This window comes from Periplaneta americana, chromosome 8 (genome assembly GCF_040183065.1).
Source record: "Periplaneta americana isolate PAMFEO1 chromosome 8, P.americana_PAMFEO1_priV1, whole genome shotgun sequence".
In the NCBI taxonomy this organism is placed as follows: Eukaryota; Metazoa; Arthropoda; class Insecta; order Blattodea; family Blattidae; genus Periplaneta; species Periplaneta americana.
The window spans coordinates 21727987-21748902 of NC_091124.1; the positions used below are offsets into that span (position 1 = coordinate 21727987).

At 34.2% G+C, this 20916-nt stretch overlaps 1 protein-coding gene across 1 annotated transcript in view; it reads left to right on the plus strand.

Annotated features, from left to right (window-relative positions):
* Positions 1 to 20916, plus strand: part of LOC138704563 (N-acetylated-alpha-linked acidic dipeptidase 2-like) — a 42777-nt gene that overhangs the window by 6980 nt on the left and 14881 nt on the right. Inside the window, exons 2-9 of the mRNA XM_069832597.1 lie at positions 67 to 279; positions 10187 to 10334; positions 10833 to 10958; positions 12673 to 12795; positions 14062 to 14218; positions 15228 to 15288; positions 17047 to 17225; positions 19137 to 19253. Of these exons, the coding sequence (XP_069688698.1) occupies positions 67 to 279; positions 10187 to 10334; positions 10833 to 10958; positions 12673 to 12795; positions 14062 to 14218; positions 15228 to 15288; positions 17047 to 17225; positions 19137 to 19253 (1124 nt within the window). The remainder of the gene's footprint in view (positions 1 to 66; positions 280 to 10186; positions 10335 to 10832; positions 10959 to 12672; positions 12796 to 14061; positions 14219 to 15227; positions 15289 to 17046; positions 17226 to 19136; positions 19254 to 20916) is intronic.

The window sequence follows — 20916 nt, forward strand, 5'->3', positions numbered from 1 at the left end:
TATTTGAAACGTGTTGATATAATGTTGTTATTATAATAACAATAATTTTACTCTTTTCCTCAACAGGCCACAGAACTACAGGTCTCAAGACTTCTGGACCAGCCTTATGTTCTCAGGAGTTACCTGCTTTGTAATTGGATTCGTGGTCAGTTATGTTCTCTTTTTAAGCATTGATCAGAACAACAAACTTGTGCAGACAATTGAGCACGATGCCAATCCACAGATAGCATCAACTTTACTGCAGGAACTGTCTGGCAGAAGTATCGGCAAATTTGTGGGGTAAGACTAATGAAATTGCAGCAACTCGTGTTAAGAAATTATGCAACAGAACATGTCGTGTCGTTAGATGCTGTCTGCAAGAATGTTTAAACAATAGAGATATAAAGCAGAGACTTAAAACTTTCTTAAAGACGAATTTCGCTCTCTATAACTAAGAGAGCTATGGGAATTAGAGCATAAAAATATTTTTTTTAGTAGGTTATTTTACGACGCTTTATCCACAGATTAGGTTATTTAGCGTCTGAATGAGATGAAGGTGATAATGCCGATGAAATGAGTCCAGTGTCCAGCACTGATACTTACCCAGCAGTTGCTCATATTGGGTTGAGGGAAAACCCCGGAAAAAACCTCAACCAGGTAACTTGCCCTGACTGGGAATCGAACTCGGGCCACCTGGTTTCGCGGCCAGACATGCTAACCGCTACTCCACAGATGTGGACGCGTAAAAATAAGACAGTAGCCATTTTTATAATTATTGTGTTAAACTAAACACAATTTAAATTTTTACTGAAATAATTTCGGTCCACAAGAAATAGAAATGTGACAGAAAAATTTAGGCATTCATGTACAGTATAAATGTTGCGCTACTTTAAATAGAATTAAAAATTACTGAAAAAACATTCAAAGGAAAACTTAATTTTTTTAATAATATGATGGCAATACGTCTAACCACACAGGTTTGAAGGGACTACCCCTTTAATAGTTCAGGTGGAAGACACAGTACGAAAACTTTTTATCAAAATTTCTTATCATACATACTCATTTTCTTTTTTAAATGATTATACAGGGTGAACTGTAAATAATGTCATTAATTTCAGAGAGTTATTCTTTGAGATATTTCAAACGAAAAAGTTTAATACAGTTCTGCTCGTTTTTTCTTCCTTTTCGAGATAAAAATAGTTTTATATGAAACATTTCATTTCGTGTTTTGGGAAAGTCATTGATTTAATTCCCAATATACCCAGTCAGTTTAAGAGAGCATTGTATCATGATAATAAATTATTGTAATAATTTTAGTTTCGTCCTTTAAATGTGCAGACATTTGATCAGAACAAATGGAACTTTTCGTTCTGCAAAGACTTTTAAAATTTTACATTTATTCGGATCAAATTTCTACACATGTAAAGGACAAAACTAAAATTCTTTCAGTCATTTATTATGATAATACACTGCTCTCTTAAATTGACTGTGCGTATTGGAAATTAAATCAATGGCTTTCCCAAAATATGCTATGAAATGTTTCACATAAAGCATTTTTTTTTCTCGAAAAGGAAGCAGAAACGAGCAAAGTTGTATTTAACTTTTTTGTTTGTAGTATCTCAAAGAAATAACCCCTTGAAATTAATTACATTACTTACGGCTCACCCTGTATAATTTTTATATTAATTGTTCAGGGAGCATTTAAACATGTTTACACTGAAGGAAAATTATAAATGATTATGAAAACGATGTTCAACATTACTTTGATTACATTAGGATTGTATTTGCTTACAACATTCTGTTGTGTGTCTCATTTTTTACCCTTATCAACCCTGCTTTGTGCTAACTAATAATTCTTCAAGTTCGTTGATCTGAACACTAACACTTTTGATTTTGTACTCCTATCATCGGCTCTTTTTCTTAGTTTGATATGCATTTACTCTTATTAATCAGTTTAGTTGATAAATTCTGACTGTGTAATTCAAATTAAGAATAATATAATTATAATAATTTGGAATCAGCACAGTTGGGAAACGTAGATGAAATATTTAATGCGTTTGTATTTATGTAACTCCAAACAACCACGCCTGCTCCAGTCTTAAAACAGATGTTTTTCCTTAGTTCACACGCCTTCCAAAAATAACTTCTTATGATGTAAGAACAGCAACGGCTGATGCTATATCCTATAGTTGTGGCTCTCTGCATTCACATGAATGAGAAATACAAGGATTCAAATATAAGTTTGAAACTGGATGGCATACGTTTTCTCCGAACTTTATCATTCAAAACACAAGAGATATATGAGATAGCCAGTGGATCTCTATTGGGCAATGGCCTCCTATTCATGGTAGGGTGGCTCCGTATAGAAAGTGATATCAAAGACCATAATGTTAATAACTATATTATCTAAATCAGTAAATTCGAGGATAGAACACTAGACAACATCTTTCATAGAATTATAGAACTACGCAATTTAAAATCAAATAAAACTCAGGCTCAGTATTAGTATGCTCCCTTTTCTCAGTTTTTATGTAGATACAGGAAAAATAGATTAATATTGTCACGGCAGTATTAGTATTTTATTATTATTATTATTATTATTATTATTGTTGTTGTTATTATTATTATTATTATTATTATTATTATTATTATTGTTATTATTATTATCTGCAAACAATTTCTACTTATATTGTGTTATTTTGTATTATTTTATTTCATACTATATCACTGATTAGAATTTAGGCTATGATAGTTTTTATTTTGTATAAATTAACTATTGTGAACTTTGTTTTTCTATTTATTGGGTATTATGCTTACTGTTATACAGTTAATGTGAAACACTCTTATTTGGTTTATTATTTGTAGTCATTACAACTTTAATATTTTTGTGTAAAAGAAAATCATGCTCTTTAATTTCTGTTACTTTTTGTACATTCTTTTACGTATTAGAGCTATAATGTTGTATTTTTATATTAGACCTTTGTAATGTTATTTAAAATTTTCAAGTTGTCTGTATCATTTTGACTGGTGGAGAAAGGATTAGTGTATCTGACCGTGAAACCAGGTGGCCCGTGTTCGAATCCTGTATAGGGCAAGCTACCTGGTTGAGGTTTTTTCCTGGGTTTTCCCTCAACCCATTACGAGCAAATGCTGGGTAACTTTCGGTGCTGGACCCCGGATTCATTTCACCGGTATTATCACCTTCATTTCATTCAGACACTAAATAACCATCGTAAATCCCCTCCCCCAAAAATATATATCACTTTGTCCATGTGACAGCCCTCTAATGAGGGAAGTTTTTGTAAATTAAAATAATTCGTATCACTGTGCTGGACTTTTATTGGCCAACTATTGTTGTCTAACACAAAAAATATAAATAAATAAGCGAATTAATAATAAATAAATTATTATTATCATCATCATTGTTATCATCATCATCATCATCATCATTATTATTATTATTATTATTATTATTATTATTATTATTATTATTATTATTGGCCTATTATTGCTACAGTTACTGGCGGATTTATGAGAGGGTCAATAGGAGGGCCTGCTCCTCCCCCTTCTTCACAATTCATTCATCATATTATTTAACTTGTAGTATTATATTATGTAACTGAAACTGCCCTAAACACGAGCATTTGCTATTTTGAGTGCAGATTATATATTTTAAATATGTATGGGCTATGTAGCCTCTTTGTTATTTCAATGGATTTAACTTTCAACTTGCACCTCCTCGAAACATTACAAACATTATAGGTATTTTAGCATAATGAGAGCAGATAAATTTTTTGAAGTATGTTGCTTTGTTCTCCTCTTGAAAATGTCCTGAATTTGCCACTACTGCTACTGTTATATTATTCGACACTTTCATATTTAAAAAAAAAACTTAATAATTGAGTGGTACTATCAAAGGAAAAAATGTTAGAACTGCGCTTTTAATATTAAAATATTCCACTTCTACAGTATAAGCGCTTAATAAATAAAAGACGAGCTAGTTAATGACTGCTCAAATGAAACCAAGACATTACCTACCCTAGTGGTTGTTAACGTTTGTAAATAATAGTACAATTTTTTTTGTTATTTAAAATTTCTTTATCAATAAAATTGTGTGTGTTCATTTGTTCGCACCTTCGTCATATTTACAGCAAGTGCATGTAAATACATATCGCACTCCCAGTTAAATAGTGTTGTAACTCGAAAATTGTGATTTGTAAAGATATGCTATTTCCTAGTAAAATACTGCTGTAATAGTACATTATGCAACGAGCCTATAATGATAGTAATTAAGACGCGAGTATGTTTGTTTATGAAACGAGCGCAAGCGAGTTTCATAATTTTCATACGAGCGTCTTAATTACCATTATAGGCAAGTTTCATACGACTTTTTATGCTCGACCATATTTCTAACTTTAAATTATTCAGAAGTATTCATTTTATTTGTGTCTGACTGAAGATCGGAAGTGACCTTGTGCATAGCTCGTGAATTGTGAGATGTGCGCAGACGCGAAAGTATTGATTTTTTCCGAAGAACAATAATGTCATTGACCTTGATGTAATGTAGAGAATAACATGAACTAATTTTGATATAACCTGGAAATTGATTTAGAATTGAAAAACGAGATGACAAATTGAATTTATTTGAATATTATTTACAATTAACGCTAATTATTATAGTTACAGAACATAACCTTCTGCGACAGTATTGGATTTCCAGCCTCCGTGACGTTTCCCTCGTTGTCTTTCGATTGCATATCCGAGAATAATCGAAAACTTGAACTTTAATGAATAGGTGTACTTTAATGACATGCATTAAAGGACTGCTACCAGGTGTATAATTACTACATTTCGGCATAGTCGAACATAAAAATATTTTAATAAGTAGATTTCAAAGCCTTTGATAATTTACTATTTTATTATTAGAATTTCATGCCTCTAACCAGTAAAACAGTGTTGAAAAAATTTTACGAAAATAATATGTGGTTTTCGACATACAACAGCATTTTACTGAGAGTGCGATATTTGTAAGTACAGTAGTATAAGAAGTTAAAACTGGATATGTACGGTATTATGTCTTAAAATAATAATAAAAAAACACCGTACCTAAGAAGTTAAGAAAAAATAACGAACTTTAAAAATACGTTTAGTGCGTCTGATGTTATGGCTTAATCCCCCCTCCCTCCCCTTTATAGTCAAGTTTACCCTAGTTTGCTGTGTAGGAAAAAGTTCGTTTCAGAGGAAATAGGAAGGAAGTACACCACGCAATATACCCTGTAAGATCTTTCCAAAAAAATATTGGCTCCTGTCCAAGCAAAAGCTGAAATGACGACTCTGTTTGGAACTGTGACACTTGGTTCCAGAGGCGAGGACAGTAGAGACTGATGACGACTTGTATGTGACGTTTACAGCAGACTGTTTCAGTTTGATAATTTTACATCCAATTTTAGCAGAGAACTGTGATTGGATGTTTATGCAAGAGCTGAACGAAATTGGCAAGGAAGCAGCTTGGCAGTAAAAGTGGGGAGTAAAGATTAACCTTAGTTTTGTTTGTGTCACTTCGACCCTTTCAAAAGTTCAGAGTGCCTCGTTTCTGTAAAATGGAACCTAAGCTACTCGTGCTTTATCAGTGTGTCGTGGTTGTCTCGGGTAGTGGCTGCCAGATATGAATCGTGTGATCAGTATAGAGACATCTCGTGGATTTGGCGACGAGAGTGAGTTTGTTACGAAGAAATTGTGCTTCTCAGCCGTGTTATCTATCTGTTTCATGACTCTTCTCGGAGGTAGCTATACATTTCATCCGGCCTTTTTTCACTTCTAGTGTTAAGAGGTGATGCAGTATTAGAGTACCGGTAGTAGAAGTAATATTGGCGGCTTACATGGTTACTTAATATCTTCTTATTCATGAATCATTATATCTCTTCAGATCCTTTAAGTTGTTCTTTTCAAGTATGCTATTATCGTCGTCAACACCATCACCACCACCACTTCCACATCAACCACCATCATCCACATTTATAAGTGCATAATATGTAGTTTTGCTGTGACATTTTTACTTGCTTAGATTACAGCAAATATCTCTAGGATTATTATTATTATTATTATTATTATTATTATTATTATTATTATTATTATTATTTTCGTCATCATCATAATCACCATTATCTTTCAGTGGCAAAGCTCTGAACTCGGGAGAAGGCATATACGCATTATAACATGAGGAGGCGCATGCAGTCAAAAAGACCGCGCTTCTGAAAATATGTTATTAAGCTCAACTTATTGATTTTTGCTTGAGCATTTTGTCTCGTGATATTATTTTTATTTTATACATTACAAGATTTTTAATAATATAATCTTGAAACATTTGATTACATTTTTTTCTGTTTCAGAAGTTAATTACAGTATTTACTTTTTCTATTTTTATTGCTATCTATTTCTTACTCTGTAATTTGCCATTTATAGCTACATTTTACATCTTTTGATTATGATATCTATATTCATCTATTTTTCATTTATTTTTATTTTGTATTTTTCATTTATATCTACATCTGTGTCTTTTATTTAGGTAGTATCTATTTGTTTTTTTTTTCCATTTTTCATTTGTATTTACACTTGTTTCTTGCATTTGTATCTGTTTTATCTCTTTTTTCATGTTATCTCTAATTTTGTTCTAAGCAAATATTTATACTGTCTATTGTAATTGTGGCTTTGCTCTGTTATAGACATAAATAAATAAATAAATAAATAAATAAATAAATAAACAAACAAATAAATAAATAAACAAATAAATAAATAAATTGCAACAACACAATGGTTAAATTAAATCTCAAATACAAATGGGGAAAATATCATAGCGCTATTATAAAAATAAAGTAACACAAAAAGAAAAATTCTGCAGAAATGAATATTACAATATTATGTAGAAAATATGAAATAACATGTTTTACATTTCGCAATAAATTCAATTAATATTACGGAAGTTAAGTTAACAGAACTAGTAAAATTAACAAATAATATATCGATATTTTATGAATAATACAAAACAGAATAGTAAGCTGTTATTTATATAATGTGAGAATTGTCCTATAATAAAGAAAGAACGAGAACATAATTATAAGTGCATGGCTGTGAGTGTTGCAAGTACACAAAATGTCAATAATGCTCTAAAGCAGCGATGTCAGACAGGGACTAAACGGAGCGGAGCGCTCCACTAGACTGGTTTCGTGCTCCGGTGTTTCCACAGATATAAGCAAGTTCAAGCTCCAATCTAGATCCACAACCGGTATTGGAGCTTACAACTCTGACACTACTGCTCTAAAGTTATGATGGAGTGGGGAAGTCACGCCATCACAATATTGCCAATTTAGTGTAATGTGAGCCTTACTGGGATACATGAGAATGCATTTTCATGTTGTAACATGAGAGAGCACACGGTATCAAAAACACCGCACTATAAAAAGAACAAGCATCTGTTCGAAATAGAGCACAACTTTGATTATTTCAGGTGCACAAATTGTCAACAAGGCACTAATTAAGGATATGGAAGAGTGAGGAGGTCAGAGGTTTCCTGCCATTAAAGTAGTGCAGATTTGGAACAAAGTGCGGTATTTTCCCCACTATGTGCCTTCTCCCAAGTTAAGAGGCTTTTGAGGCTTAGCCTACCCAAAACATTTGAGTTACTATAGTACCTAGTAACAGCAGATCTATAAGTTCGTAATATCAATGTATCGCAACACTTGGTTTCTCTCTGATCCTTCCATATATTAAGTTCATTGTTGGCAGTCACTCCAGGATGGAGAGTTCAGTGCGAGGCTTGTGGCAGAAGCTTCTGTTACGACTGCTACGATCTTGACTGGTAAGCGCGAGGGGGAACCGGGGAGGGGGTATCGATTCACTACAGCTCAGTGCGAAATACAGCTAGCCTCTCCGTCACAGTAATTCGTCATGCTGTATTGGTGTTCTGTGAATGTGCTTCGTTGTTGAGTGTTAATTTAATGAAAATTGCATGCGTGTGTGTGTGTGTGTGCGTGCGTGCGTGTGATCAGAAATATGACTCAAAATGAAGTGTAGATTTTCCTTTTCAGTACATGGCAAATACTGAGTTTCTCATTAGATTTTTGCTTTTGTTTGTTACATATTATGCTTGTTGACTTTATACAGGCGTGTTGCTTGGAAGATTTGCTTTGGATCGAGAGTTATTTCTGAAGTCTCGTAGAGATGCTGATTGCACAGTGAATAATGACAGTATAGTACTTGGTGGAGATGCTGCTGCATATCTTATTGTTCAAGAAATACAACTTTCAAGAATACAACATTTTTTCAAGTAGGCTCTTGCACGGAGTACACTGGTTCTTACTGTATTTCCTAACAACAGAAATATACTGTATTTACCTGACTTAATATCCGCCAAATTATGCTTCCAATATTACAGCACTAACTGGCAAAGGCCCTCGCATAAATGCTTACTAAAGTTATTCATCCATTCATAGTTTTCTGCCTAAGGGCAGGTTTTTCACTGCAAACGCAGCATTCTCCAATCATTCCTATTTTCTGCCTTCCTCTTAGTCTCCACATACAATCCATATCTTTGTATTGTTTATCATCTGATATCTTCTTCTGCCCCGAATTTTTTTCTGTTCACCATTCCTTGCAGTGCATCCTTCAGTAGGTAGTTTCTTGTTAGTCAGTGACCCAGCCAATTTATTTTTCTTTTTCTGATTAATTTGAGCATTATTCTTTCTTCACCCATCCTTCGTAGCACATCTTTATTTCTTATTTTGTCTGTCCATTTTACACACTTCTTTCTTCTTCATGTCCACACTTTAAATGCTTCTGGTCGTTTCTGTTCATTTCGTCTTAATGTCCATGTTTCTGCCCCATACAATGCCACATTTCACACAAAGCACTTCACTAGTCTCTTGTTTAGTTCTTTTTCCAGAGGTCCGCAGCAGCTCATGTTACTGCTTATAGTACATAGGATTGCTAGATTTGTTTTAGGAAAAAAAGTAAGATTTTCGAAAAAATAAAGAAGATGTATGCGAACTTCCCAGAGATTTAGCAGCATATAATTGATTGTTTATTGTTTAAGGTGTAAGATCATTACCATTAACAAGTCATCAGATCTAGTTTTTTTAACAATCTCTGTAAACAGTGCAAACACACATAGCATTATGAAAATACACATCTGCATATAGGCCAGATAGACTCCATGTTGAAAATAATTATCTTACAGGAGAAAAAACGTATATAACCCTCAAATTACAGAAGATATATTTTAAGGTAAAAAAAAAACGTAAGAATACAGAAAAACGTACAATCTGGCAACCCTAACAGTACACCTCAAGCAAATGTGATACAGAAATTGGCAACAAAATTAATTGCTAATTCAATTCTAAAATATGCTGAAATCTTAACATTAACTTACTCACTAATTGCACTGTATTGTTTTACGTGAAATGTCCTAACAGGGTATACAAATGACTTTTCAGGTTTCGGACACATTTATTTCACTATTAACTGCAATAAGTGCACTTTATACTTACTTAATTACGACTTCTAAGGAACCTGGAGGTTCATTGCCACCCTCACATAAGCCCACCATCAGTTCCTATCCTGAGTAAGATTAATCCAGTCCCTACCATCATATCCCACCTCCCTCAAATCCATTTTAATATTATCCTCCCATCTACGCCTCGGTCTCCCCAAAGGTATTTTCTCCCTGTGGCCTCCCAACTAACACTTTATATGCATTTCTGGATTCGCTAATACGTGCTGCATGCCTTGCGCATCTCAAACATCTGGATTTAATGTTCCTAATTATGTCAGGTGAAGAATACAATGCATACAGTTCTACATTGTGTAACTTTCTCCATGCTCCTCTAACTTCATCCCCTTAGTCCCAAATATTTTCCTAAGCACCTTATTCTCAAACACCCTTATCCTAACCGCAATGTTACACCATGAAATATTCATTGACCTACAGACAAGTTCTAAAATTCTTCATATATTTCTAAATTTGGTTATCTTATCATGTGTTGTAGTGTAATTATACAAGACAGGAGATGAGAACCTGTGTTTGTTTTTGTGATTCATGGAATTGAGAAACACTCCTTCAGAGCATCTGACACCATTATGTCTGGTTTTCTGTTATAAATTATTGCAGAGTGGTAATCATAAGCTTGCATTTTCGTATTATTCTCTCTTTCAGAGTTCTCAGCATCTCCTCGAGAAATGAATCACGAAACAGGGCTCTTAAAATACGACAACATTTCTTGAATCTGGGTTTTGACTCAGTGTCTCCCATAACACCCACAGATGTCACATTTTCGTATTATGATAAGAACAAGCCCAATTTGGTATGTATATATATTTCATTCTGTCTGTCTGTCTCTCTCTCTCTCTCTTTTTTTCGTTTATAAAAATGTGTACTGTATGTATTAGCAGAGGTACCAACTATTAACGGATTCTCTGTGATTATTACAGATTTCCCTATACTAAACTTAAAAGTTTTAAATGGCCATGTTGTAATAAAGTAATAATGTCTTTCAAAATGGCTTTAGATTACTTTTGATGACCAGTAAATTAAATATTAAATATTCAGAACCTCTAAGCTTAACAAAAAAACGTTATGGATAAAGAAATCACTTTTAGATTTTTCCCACTTTCTGCTGGAATTCACAAGAATGTGCTAAAAAGGATCCAGTTCTTGAAGATAAGTGATGATTAAGACGACGATAATGTTGACGAAAGAGGAAGGAAAGAATAATAGGAAGAAAAGTCTCTTCTTTTGTTATAATAAACTTGTGAGGATAATTTTTTATCTACACATCATCTATTCTTAAATTATGTTACAGGTTACAGTTGTTGATGAAAATGCATATAATGTTGATGATAATGGTCGGTTACTCCATGGAACAACAGATGATAGCTACTCGAGTGATTCAGATATGCAAGGTTTCCATGTGTCCACAGATGTTAAGGTAACGATTTGTTTCTTCAGTGCAATCATTCGTGGGTTTGTTAGAATTCTTTTAATAGGTTGAACTGTATCAGTCTGAAGGAAAGGAAGTTTTTTTTTTGTATGTATTGTCAGTACTCTATGGCAGTGGTTCTCAGCTTTATTAGCATCGTAGACCCCCTTTCCATAGTATTTTTGTGGACTCTTTCAAAGTTGTCAATGGAATGATGGGTAGGTTAGATTTTGGGTTAATATTAAGTGAATATGAGTAGTGATGTTTGTTATATTTTCCAAAATTGAATCAATATTGCCTGTATATTTCAATTCAACGAAACGTAAATAATATAATATTGTTCTGTAAAAAAAAATAGGCCTTCATTGATATTTTACAGCAGAGTTGATATTAAAAATAGTGAAGCAAAACAGTACTCTACTTTCAGTACTTTCTTTGTATAATATTCTTGTACTGGAAAGAAATAAAGTATATTTTTAGAAGTTTCAGTACTTCAGTGATGATGGAACTGTTTTCTTATGCTTAAAATATCTTTATATATTTTAGAATGCGGATGCTTTAGCAAAGAAGGGCAGCACTGCTACTTACAGACCTGTTACTAAACCTACGTATTATTCTATGAAAAGATTTATTAAATCTACATACTCAGACTTTAACAAACAAAATTTGATAACACAATCTCAAAGGAAAAAGTGGAACTCTCTGCATCATATTAATTCCTGATTTACCATGCAAATTGTCTGTAGCTGCATTTAGATTGGCAACAGACCATGACTGTTTGGCCAAACACCTACATAGAATTGGAATATATCAGTCCCCTAACTGCCCATTGTGCAACTCAAACCAAGAAATGGATTCGGAACACCTCAAAATCTGTGCTTCAGTGGCTAGTCATGATAATATCTTTGAAAAATATTGGAGTACAAGAGGTCAAATGACTTTATTGTCAAACGCCTGGCATTAGGAAACAACATATTTACGATGTGTTAGTTATCTTTAACCTCAAGTCTGTCACCGAATTTACTCTTTCTTTTAGCACTTTTGATACACGATAGAGTATAAAACGTCTGCTCACACAAGTTGTGGGAAACGTCATTAAATGTTTTAAGGCTCGTTCTGAGAGTGCTTTATGTTTTGCATGAACTTTCAACCAAAAATCAGAAAGCTGTCATTCCTTAGCAGTTTTTCCAAGCAGTGTCACACAGAAACTCAATAAGCAGATCTTCCACCTCTTCGGTGAGATTTTCAGTCTCCATACTGATAAAGGGAAAATATTCTTTGAATTCATCTTCATCCACATTATGACGTTTAAACCAACGATCAATTACAGACAAATCTTATAAAATGCCAAACGAATATATAAGGTGTACCAACAACAGCCAATGCCCTTGAGTTATTGCCACACAAAAAAATTCTTCGTATATTTTTTTTCCTTGTATGAAGGAGAGACCTGAAGGCTTACACTGCAGCCTGAGGCTTATTGTGCTTACCATTCCTATTATGTGAATGATTTGGTAGATGAACAGCCGTGCTCTTGTACAAGTACAGCACCGTGAACTTTCTGTTAGGTCTTTTGTATTGTGAGTTGTTTAAATTGTGCATATGTACTAATAAATTATTACTTCGGAATATGCAATGCAAACAATGCAATATACTTTATATTCCGAAGTGATATAGTGTTAAAAGTTGTGTAATCAAGATATAAAATTATTACTCTTTTCAGGGCACAGTTGTATATGTTAATTTTGGTCGAGAAAGTGATTTCAAATTTCTGGAGAAGAGTAATGTTGTTGTCAAGAAGGCAATTATATTGGCCAGATTAGGAAAGGTGTCACCAGTAGAATTGGTAAGTTGCAATATTGATCTGCACTTGGCTGAATTATATAGTACATTGCATTGATCTTATATGACTGTCAATCTTTAAACTTTCTTTATAAAATTATTAACAATAAGTTGGACTGTGTTGGTTTATTTTATTATATAACATTATATGCACCTAAGCTTAATACAAAATTTCGAAATTTATTTTACATACCAAGGGCAAATACTGAATCCCACAAAAATTCCCCAGTTCTTACAGAATATTGTTGTTAGTTAATTTGAAGCTACTTTCACATCTTATTTCAATTTCTCTTTTTTTTTTTTTTCTTTCTCTTATTTCTATTTTGTTTCAGTTTTTAATAAATGTATGTTTCCTTTTCCTTGTTTATGTTTTATAAATTAGTTTGTTAGTCTTAAACATTGTAATTGGGCTTTGCACAATATTTAATTAAATCAGTGCATACATACTTGTTTACAAGGTTCGAATTAAGCTTTTAGACAGGGAAAAGGTAAGAAAAAAAATTAGACAAATATATAAAGAAGATGCCAGATCATTTTACATGTTAAAAAAGTCGGTGTCATAATCTAATTCACCTATGATTTTGGAGAAAATTAGTAATTATTCAATTGTCATTATTCAATTTATGTGTTGAGGTATTTTTATATTTATTGTCTTCAATCCTATTATAAGTCATGGTGGACTTTGACAGGTACCAATATATTAAATACAACTTAAATGTATAATTATGATCGAATATAAAGAAATAATTTATGTAATAATGAAAATTGCTCTCTGCTGAACGTAGTAGAATGGGAAGGAAATCTTATCCACAGGAGAGGAAAATTAATACTCTGGAAGGCAAGTGAAAACATTTTCATGAGAGGGATAATTCCATCCTCTTCCCCTCATGAATTCGAACCAAACTTACTTATATTTTGTGTTCATGAAGTTAATTGTATTCATTGTAGGCTTTCCATCACAGTCAGACTTTTCATTGGTAGATATTACTTCAAATTTATAGTCACTGACCTCATCCTCAGTGCATTATGGTCCCACTTCATCATATTTCGATATTATAAGAATTCAGATTATGTTCTTTCTTGTATCTTCGGCAGCATGTTCTTTCCTGTATCTTTGTCGGTATGGAGAAATAAATAACTGAGAGAAAAAGTGCATTGGAATAAATGCGGGGGAAGAAAACGAAATAAATGTACAAGGGAAGGTAAAAAAAAATATGTGTATAGTTGCCAAATGATTTAAAAATAGTTAAACTTAAATTTGACCCACCAGGTTCAGAGGTGTTTGCATAAAGGAGCTGCAGGAGTTATCTTGTTTGCTGATCCTCAACAATATCCTGATATCAAGAAAAGGAATAAACCTTTCTTATCACCTTCACAACTTGGCTTGCTACAAGTCATGCATGGAAATGCAGCCACAGAAGGATCGAGTGAGTCTTTATTAAACGTTGTAATCTAATAATGCTTATAAATGCTATTAGAGTTCAGTAAATTATTTTAAAGTGTTCACTTATTCTATAAACATATACAGCAAAAAAAAAAAAAAAATCAAGGAAAAGGAAAGAAATCAATATGATGAAAATACTAAATACTTTCCCCGTCTATGTTTTAAGCATTTCACGACGTATGAGTTCTTTTGCCATGTTGTTGTTGTTGCTGTTGCTGTTGCTGCTGTTGTTGTTGTTTCACAATGGCTGCTTCTGGGATCATTTAACCCATTTTGCTTCTTGCCTCCCAGTAAATAGCACTAAGATTTCTGCACTGCTGCACTTCTTTCTTCAGTTTAGTGCGCTGAAGCAGATGTTCTTTGTTCATTGATGTTCCTGTTATCTTGCACAGTGGACATTCTTCTGTGTTGTAAATTCCAATCTTGCAAAGATGTGATGCAAGGCAGCCATGTCCTGTATTCAACCTGAAAATAGCTACGACTTCCTTTCCAGGTTTTAGACTACCGTCGCGCGGGGTGACTTTGTGCCATGAGGGTGACTTTGTGCCATTCGCACATTTCATAAAAAAACGTAAGGAAGTAGTCTTTGAAACTGTCACATGGTTTTAAAGACTACTAAACGTAAGGAAGTAGACTTTAAAACCTTGTCACGGTCTTAAAGAATACTTCCATACGTTTTTCGCGAATGGCACAAAGTCACCCTCATGGCACAAAGTCACCCCGCGCGACGGTATATGTCTTCCAAAGTTTATTTATTTCTGCCCATTTTTTCCCTTGTGATTCCTGATTGTATTTATGGAGTATTTCTGCTTCTGATTTAGTTTTAATTCTGATACCTAATGTCTGAATATTCATAATTTTATTTTGTCTATGTAATTTTATGCCCTGAAATTAATGACGTTCTTTATGGTTCATCCTGTATAAGTTGCACTGGACTTTTGGAGTACAGACTGTTCGCACAAATAAATAATGCATTTTTATCTCCTCTACAGACAATACTAGTTGTGTACCAGTTCAGACTCTCAGTGCTGAGGATGCAGAATTCATACTGAAGTAAGTGAAATAATGGTGTCCTTCTTATTTGAATAAAATCACTAAGAGCTATGATACCAGAGAAGTATTAAATTATCAATAAGAAAATTAGTTAATTTCACCAACAAGGAGATTGTTTTAATTTTAATTTATAACAAAAGTGAAATCTTTTATGGGGAAATGTGATATAGTACTAGAAAATGTGTTTAAAAACTAAAGGTACGGTCACATGTCACTACTTTTGCAATGCTGCAGTACAAAAAACTGCGCAACTCTTGTACTGCGACGTGTGAACAACGGTGCAACCCAAAAAGTAGCGGCTGCCGAACCTGCTGCCCGCTACTTTTCCAAGCTGCGCGCAGCTTAAAAGTAGCGACGTGTGAACAGGGTTCTCAGGGTTGCAGCCGCAGCATTTTTGATATCAGTTTCGTTGAAACTTTTGCTGCGGTTGCAACCAGTGTTACCACCCAAATGTGCCAATGATACTTTTATTGTTTGGATATATTTTAATGTTAAATGTAATGAAAATAAATTATTTGTAACAGTTATTAAATACACAACACAGTCTGAGCATAATTGCTGACGATATAATTTATTTTTTAAATTTTCCGTAGTGTAGTTCCAAACAGGAGGTTGCCAACATTGATTACGTGAATATATTGTTGGTTATCATTTAAGTATATAGGCGTTTTTAAAAGCTTTATAGTAAAAATAATGTCAATTTCTGAATACTAGATTCGACAGAAAAGCAAATAATAGATAAGGAAGCTTTCGCATGAGTTTCTTAATAATGCGAACATAACCACAAAATGTATATTGAGAAGTCAACATGGAGATGGAAACCTGCAGCATGACTGTGGCTGCAAAAGTAGCGCCTTGTGTGTGAACAGATTCGCAACCTCCAGTTGCAACTTTTTCAGCACTCGGGTTGCGCAGCACAAAAAGTAGCGTGCAGCGTGCTACTTTTGGCTTACGTGTGAACACAACACGCAACTTTTGCAGCTGCAGTACAAAAGTTGCGCTGCAAAAGTAGCGATGTGTGACCGTACCTTAAGAGCAGACTTTTCTTATTAAAAAAACTTGGAGATTTCTCTCTCTATCAGAATGACAGTTACCGGCAGGGCGGAATATTCTGGCCGTGTCGTTGAATGGTGTGCGGGGAGACGAGACTCGAGCTTTGGCAGGCGCTGAAACGCGGTATGGGGTGAGGGGAAAGAAGGCTACGAGATGCTAGCCGCGGTGCGGAATGAGAGGGAAGAAAAGCGACTGCGACTAGCATCTCGTAGTTTTCCTTCTCCTTGCCCCGCACAGCGTCCCAGCGCCCACTGAAGCTCGAGCCTCGCCTTCCCGCGCCTTCCTTTCCACTGGACGCTCGCGTACACTCCCGAGACGACCAGACACGACTAGAATGTTCCAGACGGGTGCCACAATATGTTGCGTACTTTATTTGTTATTAAATTTTAAAATGTTTCCCGAACTTATGAATAACCCCGTATTATATTCTGAGTTACTTTGCTATAGTTCAATAGTTGTGGTTATTTTGCATTTGTGAAGTGTGCCAAAAGTGTGCCACTCACATTCGTTTCTGCACCGAAGTCCAGTAGTATAAGAAATTTAAGTTTTTTAGCTTTTTGTTCTGTCATGAGCAAATTTTATTACAGAAAAATTTATTAAATTGTGTTTTATTTAAAATAAGGACAACTGTTTTCATACTGTAATACGCCAGTGCTGAAAAGTGGAGTGTGGAGGTCAAACAGAGTGTTTCTGCTTCTGTTTTAGTGAAATGTCAGCAAATGACCCATCTCCAGATAGTTGGAGAGGAAATCTGAAAGTTAATTATCAGATTGGCCCAGGATTTTCTACAACCGGCTGGGAATTAAGAATTCAAGTCAACATGATTAATGTAAGAAAGACTTATTACAGTGTCGTGGGTGCCATCAGGGGAAGTCACGAACCAGGTAAGAGCAGGTTTGATGTGTAGAATATATATCTAGCTTAACCATTCACTATAATTTCACAGTTTCACATGAAATAAAAATATTACAAATAAACTTTGTTTCTGTGTATTCAATTAGTTTTGTTTGTTGACCACATTACACCCTCGTTCAAATCTTTATCCTGGCTGCAACTTAGTAACCGTAGAACACTTCATTCGCTGTATCTTCTGTTTCGAGTTCTCCACACTTCTACTCCAAATTATCTTCGTTCCCGGTTTAACTACTTATCCTCCAATCACAATCTAAACACCAGGTCACAGGAGAGCCAAATCCTAGCAATTCCTGCCCACAGAACATCCCACTATTCATCCTCTTTTACTGTCTCAGTTCCCCTTGAGTGGAATTCTCTACCTCAGAAGATTAGGGGCTGCCAGACAATAACCACTTTCAAGAAAAGTCTAAACGATTTCTTACTGGCGCAGTCAAATTGAAGTTATAATTGTGATCGAGTTTAATAATTTAATTTAGGTATGACTATAATTACTATTACTGTTGTTATTATTATTATTATTATTATTATTATTATTATTATTATTATTATTATTATTATTATATAATTATTTTATTGGTGTTGTGAAGATGAAAAGAATTGTCATTGTATTATATTAATTATGTATTATATTGTCTTGTATTGTAGTATTGTATTGCTTTGAATTGTATTGTGTTAATTATGTTATATTCATAGCATTGTAGTAATTTTCTATCATACTGGTTGAGTGGAAGAGATGGCCGAATGGCCTTAACTCTGCTAGTTAAAATAAACCATTATTATTATTATTATTATTATTATTATTATTATTATTATTATTATTATTATTATTATTATTTGGTTAAAATTACTTTCGGATTAACCCACATCAGGAGGAAAGCCTATATCGGATTTTTAAGGATATACAGATACAGAATTAAAATTTGGAGCAAGTCTTGATGGAAGTCTACCTATAATATGTAGGCAACAATTTCATACGACTCTCCACATGTAGCATATATACAGGGACTCTTGTTCACTTTACTGCACATGTGCAATGTGTTGTAAGCGAAACTTATATAATAAGGGAGCTCCAAATTTTATTTCTGTATGTGTACAGCTAACCTTCCTTATATTGAAAATAAAATGTCATAACAATGGTTATTAGAGGAGAAAAATTCGCTCTGGCGTCAGGGATCGAACTCGGGTCCTTGGTTCTACATACCAAGTGCTCTAACCACTGAGCTACGCCGAAGTTCAATCCACAGCACCGGATCGAATCTCTCTCCTCTAGTGTTTTTCCCTTTGTGGCCTGACTCTAAGTTCGACATATCAACTGCCATTATACAAGGAGTGCACTCAATTGAGTGACTTGGTGGCCGGGATTCCACAGTAATATGCACTATTGGGCGAAGAATCTACGTAAATATTAATTTTTTTGGTCCTGCAGAATATATCTGTTATGGTAACAATGGTTATTAGAGCAGAAAAATTCGCTCTGGCACCAGGGATCGAACCCGGGTCCTTGGTTCTACGTACCAAGCGCACTAACCACTGAACTACGCCGAAGTTCAATCCACAGAAGTTCAATAACCATTGTTACCATAACAGATATATTCTGTAGGACCAAAAAATTAATATTTACGTAGATTCTTCACTCAACAGTGCATATTACTGTGGAATCTCGGCCACCAAGTCACTCAATTGAGTGCACTCCTTGTACAATGGCAGTTGATTTAATATAGTCACCATACATGTCGAACTTGGAGTCAGGCCACAAAGAGAAAAACACCCTTCCTTGTTATCATAATTCTCCTTTATCATCATCAACATCCTACTCCTTGTCACTTACCATCATAATCATCATCACAAACATAACCATTCCCTTATTCTGTGTTGTTTAGATCGCTATGTGTTGCTGGGCAGCAGTCACGGCTCTGTTTCTGGGGACGACACTGTTGGTGCTGCAGCGTCCATGATGGAGATGGCACGAGCCTTTAATGTGCTGAACGCAAATCAGGGTAACACTTTGCCATTCTTTACCATTCGATTGATCAGTGGGTTATTATTAAAAGTGGTTCCAAACACGTGTAGTTTAGAAATTTCTGAGTATGGAGAAAATGTGATGTAGTGGCTGGTCCATTAATGTCCCAGTTACTGCAAACTCGTGGAAATTGGGTTACTAAAATAACAACAATAATAATAATAACTTATCAATATGATCCATTAGAAGGTACTACAAAATTATTCAAAAGGTGTACTGGGATAGAAGTATATTGACAGATGGAACAGTAATTAACAAAGGAATATTTCTGATACATGTAACAATCCTAACATACCAAATTATTTACTCACTCACTCATCCACCCACCCACTCACTCATTTACTCATCTATTTATTTATTTATTTAACCTGGTAGAGATAGTCCATCAGGCCTTCTCTTCCTCTCTACCAGGGGATTATAACTACAATGTTAAGAATATAATTACAAGTATAATTACAATTAATATTAAATTTACAAATACAATTATAGTCTATATATACAAACAAAACATGAAAATATACTTGTTTTATAATTGAACTTGCTTAAGTTTGGAAGATAACAGATGCAAATCTTGCCAGTAGTAATATGAGCAACTGGTACAATTCCAGACACACTTCACGAGGCTCTTAAATGTCTGGACTTAAGTAACGACACATTTAATAATAATAATAATAATAATAATAATAATAATAATAATAATAATAATGTAGAAAGGTCTGTGGTTGAATACATGCAAAACAAATTTGGGTCATAGTAGGCAAGCGCACAGAAAATAGAGCTTACTGATTTACTGAACTTCAAATTTGTCTACTAAAGTTCGTGTAAAATCACGAGAGTGAGCTAATAATAATAATAATAATAATAATAATGATAATAATAATGTAAAAGAAGAGTCATCCTCATAAAGGCTTCCAAGGTAGCAACAGCCAGGGTTAAGAGGGTGACTTAATGCATGCGCAAAAACGAAATTTTGCTCTTTCAGTTGTGTTAAAAAATAATAAACGATAAATTCAACCCCACCACAGACCAAATCGGCCTAGAGGGTGGCAAGAGGTTAAGCTCACACCTGTACAGACAATTGGCATTGATGGCAGTAGAGATTTAAGTCCTATATGTCTGCCACTTCTACCCCTGAGGAAATTGACCTGATAGAGATAAGCCTGGTGAATTCCAGGGCCATAATGCGATCAGAGAGATTAGATCACTGGAGAAAATCCATAACCCCATTGGGAATCCAACCCATGACCTTCCTGCTTGCAGATTTGCTCCTTTAATAATTGTAATAATCAGCGCTTTTTTTCAGCCGGAACGGCCCGGAACACGTTCCGGTAAATTTTTTGCCATTTCAAATTCCAACGAGATATAATATTTTATAAGCAAAATTGAAAATTAAAATTGCCGCCACTGCCGAGTCCAAAAGTTTACATTTTCTCATGATAATCGTTGGTGCAAAAGTAACTCATGCAATCTAGTGCTGTCATCTTCCATATTGATCCTTGAAGATATAGCTCGAAATCGCAAAATTTCCATTATGTTTAAAATCGATGAGCTCCATTTGGAACTTATTGTAATATAAGGTATGTAGGTCTAATATTTTTAAACCTACGTTTTTGTTGTATAATGTGATCAAGTGATAGAGT